At 38.3% G+C, this 8880-nt stretch overlaps 1 protein-coding gene across 1 annotated transcript; it reads left to right on the top strand.

Annotated features, from left to right (window-relative positions):
- Positions 1 to 1099: 1099 nt before the first annotated feature.
- LOC115965235 lies at positions 1100 to 5080 on the top strand. Its single transcript, XM_031084408.1, has one exon. It carries the CDS (start codon positions 1100 to 1102, stop codon positions 5078 to 5080), a length of 3981 nt encoding a protein of 1326 aa, XP_030940268.1.
- Positions 5081 to 8880: the final 3800 nt, after the last annotated feature.

Genomic DNA, 8880 nt, shown 5'->3' with positions numbered 1-8880 from the left:
GAGTCCGGGTGTCTATTGATGTGAACAAACCTTTGAGTAGAGGTAGGAAAATCTGGGAGAAAGGAGTGGTGACTGGTTGGGCCTCCTTTCGATACGAAAGACTCCCAAATTTCTGCTACTGGTGCGGTAGTCTAATGCATGAGGACAGAGATTGTGATATCTGGCTTGGCATGAAAGATAAGGTGTCTTTTGATAAGAAGCAATTCGGTCCTTGGATGAGAGCTGAAATGGACCTCCCATCTCGTAAACCATGGCGGGCCGGTGTGGGGTCTGAGCAGGCAGAACACACCCAGCCTCGCTCACCAAAACCACCGACGGTTTTGAATGACACCATGAGTGTTGTGTCAGGCGAGGAAGCTGGTATTCCTCTTTTCGAGACAGTCCAGCCAGAGAAGGCAATCCGGGTTGGTGAATCTGAAAGTGTACTACACGCAAAGTCCTTGTTTGATAATTCAAAAAATTTTGATGAGACCCTACAGATGATTGACAGCGAATTGGGTTTGACAGAAGACCTTGTGGCTCCACCAAAAGCAGTCTCTCTGGAGGGAGCATTTAATGAAGAGTCAAGTCTCCCAAAGAAATCTCCTACTGAAAAAGATCCGGGTGCAGCAACTTCAGCACCTATCTCCCAGTATGATGTTAGTGGGCTCCAAATAGCAAATGGGCCGAGTCTTGTAGTGACACACGGGGCTGAGAGTGAAAGGCCTCCCTTAGTGGACATCTCCAACTCTTGTGGGCCAAAAAGTAAACCTCAAGCAAAAAATAAAGGTACGTGGACTAGACTTGATAGAAAGCCCACCACCTCTTCTTCTGATGCTAACATGAATGATTTAAATGAGTTAAATAGGAAGAGACCTGCATGCATTGAGATAGAGCCCAGAACAAACAAACGTAGGTCTCCTTCCTCTCATGGCTGTACCCCATTGGAACCCATATCGGCAGTGGCTGTCTCTCAGCCACGCCGGTCTCCATGAATTGTCTAAGCTGGAACTGCCGCGGGCTTGGGAACCAGCGGCGAGTTCGTGAGCTCTCTGAGTTAGTGAAATCAAAAGGTCCCAGTTTAGTTTTTCTTATGGAAACCAAAAAAAAAAACTCCTATATGGAGAAAATTCGTTGCCGTCTGAAGTTTGATAATATGTTTCTCGTCCCTAGGAGACATTTTAGTGGTGGCCTTGCCTTGTTCTGGTCTAATGATCTTGACCTCCATATTCGTACTTTCTCTCCCCACCACATAGATGCAGTGGTAAACCCAAGGATTGATGACGCTTGGCGCTTTACGGGGTTCTACGGAGCTCCGGAATTAGCTAACCGGGAAGATTCTTGGTCCCTGCTCCGCCATCTTAGCACTCAATTTGATTTGCCGTGGGTGTGCATGGGTGATTTTAATGAAATCACAAGTTTGGATGAAAAGTTGGGAGGTGCTTTAAGGTCGGATAGGCAGATGCAAATGTTTAGAGATTGCCTTGACTTCTGTGGATTTAAGGATATTGGCTTTACTGGCTTGCCTTTTACGTGGTGCAATAATAGATTCGATGGTCCTTTAGTGTGGGTTAGGCTGGATAGAGCTTTAGCTTCGGCTGAATGGATGCTCAAATTCCCATCTGTGCGTCTTCACCATCTGGCTGGTTTTTCCTCTGATCATAAGCCAATTTGGCTATGCTCTGATGATGTGCATAGACGTTTCTACCGTCCCCAGAAACCTTTCCGTTTCGAAGAGATGTGGTTAAAAGATGAAGGCTGTGAAGGGGTGGTTAATGCAGCCTGGGATGTATCTGTGGAAGCTAACCCGATGCTGAAGGTTTTGCACAAGGTAAATAATTGCCAATCTCACTTGAAATCCTGGAACAAGAATGTTTTCGGTAACATCAGAGGCACTCTGGTTCAGAAAAGGAAATTATTGGCAAAGGCAGAGATAGGGGCTGTTGCTGGGCAGAATTGTGGGCAAGTAAAAGATCTTAAAGAAGAAATAAACAAGTTGTTAGACTTAGAGGAGTGTATGTGGAGTCAAAGAGCAAAAACGGACTGGCTGCGTTACGGTGATCGGAATTCAAAATACTTTCATTGTCGCGCCTCTGATAGAAACAAAAGAAATTTTATTTCAGGTCTTGAAGATGACCGTGGCTTATGGGTGGATGAGGAGGAAAGGATCGGTGAGTTACTGAATGAATATTACTCCTCTTTGTTTTCCTCTTCCAATCCAACGGAATTTGATGCTGCCCTTGTTGGTGTTGGACCTCGGGTAACCCGGGAAATGAATGACTCTCTGACCCGGCCTTTTGAAGCTACTGAAGTTGAGACAGCTCTTGCCCAAATGAAAGCTAACACATCTCCCGGGCCGGATGGTTTTCCTCCCCTGTTTTACAAACAATATTGGCCAAAAATTGGAGCGGAGGTCTCAGACGCAGTTATTGGGGTTCTTAATACAGGTATTCTCCCTCATGAGCTTAACCATACTTTCCTGACTCTAATTCCTAAGATAAAAAGTCCGAGAAGGGTTAGTGATTTTAGGCCTATTAGTTTGACTAATGTGCTTTATAAACTGATTGCAAAGGTCCTTGCTAACCGCCTGAAAAAATTTCTGCCTGAGTTGATTTCAGAAACCCAGAGTGCTTTCGTGCCTGGTCGCCTTATAACTGATAACATTTTGATTGCTCATGAAACTCTTCACTATATGAAGTCCAAGCGATCGGGGAAGGTGGGGCTGATGGCCTTAAAGCTCGATATGAGCAAAGCTTACGACCGTGTCGAATGGTCTTTCTTGGAAAAAATCATGGAAACATTGGGATTCAGCCAACGATGGATCTCTCTAATATCCATGTGCATTAGATCTGTCACCTACTCCATCCTCCTCAACGGGCAGCCACATGGTCTCATTTCCCCTCACAGAGGTCTTCGTCAAGGTGACCCACTGTCACCGTATCTGTTCTTACTCATCACAGAAGGGCTGCATGGGCTTCTTAAGAGTGCTGAAATGAGTGGCAGCCTGAGAGGGGTGTCTCTTTGTCCGGCTGGCCCACGCATTTCTCACTTACTCTTCGCCGACGATAGTCTTATCTTCTGTCGAGCCTCATTGTCAGACTGCCAAACAATCCAGTCCATCCTTCAGATTTACGAAAACGCTTCGGGCCAAAATATTAACCGAGGTAAGACAAATTTGTTCTTTAGCTCTAATACTCCTGCCCAAACTCAAGAAGATATTAAAAATCTTTTGGCTGTTCCAGTTATCCAAAGGTTTGAACAATATCTGGGTCTCCCCTCCTTCGTTGGTAGAGCAAAGAAACGGTCTTTCAGTTTAATAAAGGAGAGGATTTGGAAAAAACTAAAGGGGTGGAAGGAAAAGTTATTATCTCAAGCCGGGAGAGAAATTCTGATTAAGGCGGTGGTCCAGGCGATCCCCACCTATACCATGTCGTGCTTCAAACTCCCGAAAGGGCTTATTAATGAAATTGAAGGCTTGATCAGAAAATTTTGGTGGGGTTACCGTGGGGAGCAGAAGCGTATCCATTGGGTCAGTTGGGAGAAGCTTTGTCTTCCAAAAAGTGATGGAGGGATGGGTTTTAGGGAGCTCAGCTGCTTCAATGACTCGCTCCTAGCTAAACAAGTGTGGAGGTTAAAGAACAACGAGTCTTCTCTATTTTACAGTGTGTTTAAGGCTAAATTTTTTCCATTTTGCTCTATAACTGAGGCTTCTTGTTCTTGTAAGGGTTCATTTGCTTGGAAAAGCATTCTTCAAGCCTCTCGGGTTGTTGAGTTGGGCTCGGTGTGGCAAGTGGGTGATGGGAAGTCAATCAAGATAAGAGGGGAAAAGTGGCTACCTCCCACTCATGGCAGTTGTATTGTCTCGCCTCTTTCTTTGCTAAGCCCGGACTCAATGGTGAGTGCCTTGATTGATGTTGATTCCCACTCTTGGAATTCGGATCTGATTCAGCGTGAATTCCTATCTCATGAAGCTAAAATTATATTGGGTATCCCCTTGAGCATCCATAACCCCCCGGACAGGCAGGTGTGGTTCCCTTCCAACAAAGGTGCTTATACTACTAGAAGTGCCTATAGATTATTATCCTCTTCGAACAGAGGGTCTCTCCCTAATTGTTCGGATCCAAGCAAACGTAAACACATGTGGAAAGGCATTTGGTCCTTACAGGTTCCTCAGAAAATCAAACATATGTTGTGGAAGGCAGCAAACAATGCGATTCCTACATTATTCAACCTCTGGAAAAGGAATGTGGTCAAGACTGTGGTTTGTCCTAGCTGTGACTCTGAATGTGAAGATACTATCCACGCCCTTTGGAGCTGCCCTGTTCTTAGGCCGGTATGGGAAACAGGGGAATTAACAAGAAAATTTTTGAAATATAACTTTTCCTCTTTTGCGGACTTGCTGGACTTGTCTTTCAGGTTTAAAGAAGAAACGGATTTGAATCTCCTTGCAGTGCTGTTTTGGTCGATATGGGAAAAGAGAAACACAGATCGGGAGAGGGGCTGTGTGTCAAGTCTTCATGACATACGGTCAAGGGCTGTGCATTTTCTACAGGAGTTTGCTTCTGCCCATTTAGCTACTCGTCATCTGCATGTCTCTGGTCCAGCTCAAAGGGTCAGGTGGATCCCGCCAATCTCTCCCCATTACAAAGTGAATTACGATGGGGCTTTATTCAACGATTTAGGTGCTGCTGGTCTGGGTGTTATAATTCGGGACTCTGATGGCTGTGTGATAGGTGCTCTTGCGGAAAGGATCTCTCTCCCTTCCTCAGTTGCTACGGTGGAAGCTCTGGCTTGTAGGCGTGCTGTTCAATTTGCTTTGGAACTTAGTGTCTTTGATGCAATTTTTGAAGGTGACGCTGAGATTGTTACAAAAGCTCTGCATGAAGGTGTTTCAAACCATCCGGACTTTGGTTTGGTTGTAACTGATTCCCTTAGGCTAGCTACTGCTTTTCGCTTTTGTCATTTTTCGCATGTAAAACGACTGGGTAATACAGTCGCCCATTTACTGGCCAGAAGCTCCAAGTCTGGCAACGAGCTCCAGGTGTGGATGGAATCCGTGCCTGAGGACATAGCTCCTTTTGTTTTTAATGATGCTTTGTAATCGTTTCTTTTATTATAGCAGGCCTCTGGGTCTGGTTTCTCAAAAAAAAAAAAAAAAAAGTTCAAACCACAGCCAAAACAGAAAATTAAAAAGTGAAATTAACAACACAAATTTTACAAGTTTTAAAACAAGTACAATACAAATGAACACTCATTGGAAGGAATTTTTTCTCAGTCACACAACCCAATCTTCAGATTGATAGTGAGAGTCAAGAGAGGAGTGAGGTACGTATTTATGGGTGGGTTTGGAAAAATTCTTCCATTTGAAAGATTCGAATTCCTCCAAGAGTTTCACAAGTTCATTACTTGTTTGCCAAGAAGCCTAGGGTTTCCGCAGCTCACCCCCCCCCTCCCCCCCGGCCCCCCAAATTACTTGTTTGCCAACAATTATAAGTTCCAAAAGAGGTGGGGTGGGACAAAAATCGTTACTATTTTTTTCCAATAATTATCAATTTCAAATGATGTTATTTTTTTTCTTTTGTTTATTTTAAATCTAGTAAATAGATTATACTATATGGAAATCAAATCTAATAATTCAAATTATAGACAAATATCTAGCTACCAAATTAATTATAGTTGGAACTCTTCTAAAATTTTCAACATAGGAACGAATATAACCTATAGAATCCAAAAATGATAGGCGTGTAACATGCTAGCCTCAATGACTATGGCATTCACTAAGTTTTGATGTCCAGTTGTCCACATTTAAGCTTGGAACCCTACATGTTTATGTTGTATTTGCAATGTAAACACTCAAAAAGTAGCAAATGTACATTTGCAAAAAGTGTACAATATTTACCATATTTTGTAAATGTGTATAATATTTACTGCTTTTTGTGTATTTACAATATAAATTTACATTATACTATACTACCGTACAATGTAAAAAAAGAAAATTTCAGTGAAGTTTCACACTCGTTAGCCATTATAGAGAGAGAGAGAATGAAGGAAATTAAAAGACATGGATCGACCATTGGAAACTTCCGTTTTCACATGAATAATTCTACGGAAAACATTGGTTAAGTCAAATACATATATGTAATGTAATTTACCGCTGTTATTTAATTAATTTAAAGAGTCAAACCAGTCCAACCATCAAATTTGAATGCAACTTATATATATATATATATATATATATATATATATATATTTATATAAATGTGTGAACTGGGTTTACAAATAAACAATGGTCGAGCATCTGATTTGGTCACTGCCTCAGTCTTGATGTTGTATGGTACTACAGAAAATAACAAGATTGTACTTTTCAATAGAACTGAGAATAGCATTAAAATCTCTAATGCAAACCCAAGGACCATACACAAAAGGACTTAATATGGTTTAACAACACCCAAGAATTCAGCTTCTGAGACGCTTCAAGTTGTTTGAAGTATTGATTAAATGATTAAATTTACTATATCCCAATAGCTTAAGCTTTTGAGACAATCGATAATTTAAAACAGGTCAATCACAAAAACTTGTTAAGAACCATTTAGATCCATCTTCTTCAACAACCTTTGCCAAAATATAGTTATCTGAACCATTAATGACCCTAACATCAACACCCCCCTTCCAAAGAAGAGCCAATCCACCACCCAAACCTGGCTTTTTCACAATGAATCAGTGAGGTAGATTTGTATCCTTACAAAGCTTTTTAAAATCCTCCCAACATTCAAGTATCCATAAGAAAACACACCGTAGGATCTTGTTTCTTCACTATCTTGTGAAGGCCACCAACTGTCCAAGAGTTCCCAAACCCTTGATAGTTCCAACTTAAAAGCCTCATTGGTCCCGGTAAGGGTGGTCCACCACTCCCACCGATCCATTATTCAAAGAAGTGTCATTCACAAATTGCTTGCCATGCTTTGGTGAGATAGTCTACAAAGTTTCCAGTCCTAATTGGGATATAGACCATTTCCCCTTTCTTTTTTAATTAGCTGAATAAATAGTTTAATTAATCATTAATCATTTCAATCCATATATTAAATAGAAAAAAAAAAATCAAGTCTACTTTATTCAAGTTATTTATACAAGAAGTTTGAACTCCAAAATCCAAATCTTTATTTTTTGGGTAAATTGCAAATATCACCCTATGTGGTAAACCCTTAAAATATGGAACAATTTTGTGGTTTATTTATTATTATTATTTTTGTTAACTTGGTTTATTTAGTTAACAGACTTATCTCTTTTGCAACTTGTTTCGTGACATGTAGTCATATGGTGATATACAAACCTTTTTAGAGCTTTATCCAAGTCATGTTTTTTCTTATAATTGAAATTAGAAAACCTCGAATCTAAACTTGCTCTTGATTCTTGAATATATCAACCTTGTTCAATCTAAATTATGCTGTCGCTTTTTTTTTCCTTGACTGAATAAATATTTTAATTAATCATTAATAATTTCAAATAAGTGGCAACTCCGGGAATTTTGTTTAGGGCGGTCATTAAAAAACTTAAATGAAAAAAAAAAATTTAATAAAAAGAGAAATTGAATATATCAAGTTATTGACAAAAAAAAAAAAAAAAAAAATTTTACAATTTCCTTCAAGTTTTCAAATTTTGAATTGTTATATGATAGTTCATTATGAGTATTTTTTGTCATTGTGGGTAGCTATGACCATTTTATTTTGTTAACTTTGTCTAGCATTTTTATTTTGAGCAAGATATAGGTACAGTACTTGAGTGCAATTCCTTAGGTTTCCCTTTTAAGATTTTGTCATGTGGATTTTTTCTTATGGAATGGAAATGTATTTTTTAATTAAATAACCACATGGTTGAATCTTAAGAGAGAAACCTAAGAAACAGCACTTAAAATACTATACTTAAGTTTTGCCCTTTTATTTTTATGCAATTGTTATTATCTATTTGTCTTTATTTTTATAAAAATATTTTAAACTAAATGAATAAACTCAACTCATTGGTTTTGTATTAATTATTGACGAACATAATCACACTCATTCATACATAAATAATACACTACGTGTCTACTTAACCAATCAAATACTTGAACAATCACTAACTTTACAATTTTTTTTTTTTAAATTTCTGACTTTATAACAAAAAGTTATTATAACATGATAACAATACACACACATGCAACAAATTGTCTCTATTTCCTAATTACTAAATTATATAAAGTTATATTATATTTAGAGTCATGTTAACGGATGTCTTTAGGCCAATTGTTATATTTCCCATGAAAGTGGTATCAAAACATTTTCCTTATATTTATACTATACACACAAACTTCCACACACTTCATTATTTACACAAATACCATTATAACAAAAAGTAATGCACACAATCAATATTAGATACACTCATACACATGTAATATAAAGAATAGTGCTAGAGATATAAACTATTTTACAAAAAAATTTACAAACTACTGATGTGATGAGTGATTATTGGTAAATGAAAAAGTGATAATAATGGTGGGTCTAGATGAAAAATAATTAGAGATTGACCACATCAATATTTTGTAAAAATGTTGTGAAGTAGTTTGTGATTGTAGTATTATTCTAATATAAATTTATGATAAAGAGTGATATTTACAATTCACAAACACTTATTCTTATTCTTAGAATTGGAAATATTTGTAATAAGGGTGTATAAAATTTAAGTCAGGGTGTGCAAAAGTAATATTTTTAAGAATAAATTAAAGTATTAAACTAAAAAATATATATTATTTATAAAAATTAAAAAAAAAAAAATTTGAAGCCCTGAACAAAGTGTAGCGTGGCCCCTGTTTCAAATCCATATATTAAACATAAAAAAAGTAATAATAATAAATAATCAAGCCTA

This window comes from Quercus lobata, chromosome 10, assembly GCF_001633185.2.
Source record: "Quercus lobata isolate SW786 chromosome 10, ValleyOak3.0 Primary Assembly, whole genome shotgun sequence".
NCBI classification, from domain to species: Eukaryota; Viridiplantae; Streptophyta; class Magnoliopsida; order Fagales; family Fagaceae; genus Quercus; species Quercus lobata.
This window is presented reverse-complemented; position numbering and strand designations above follow the sequence as displayed.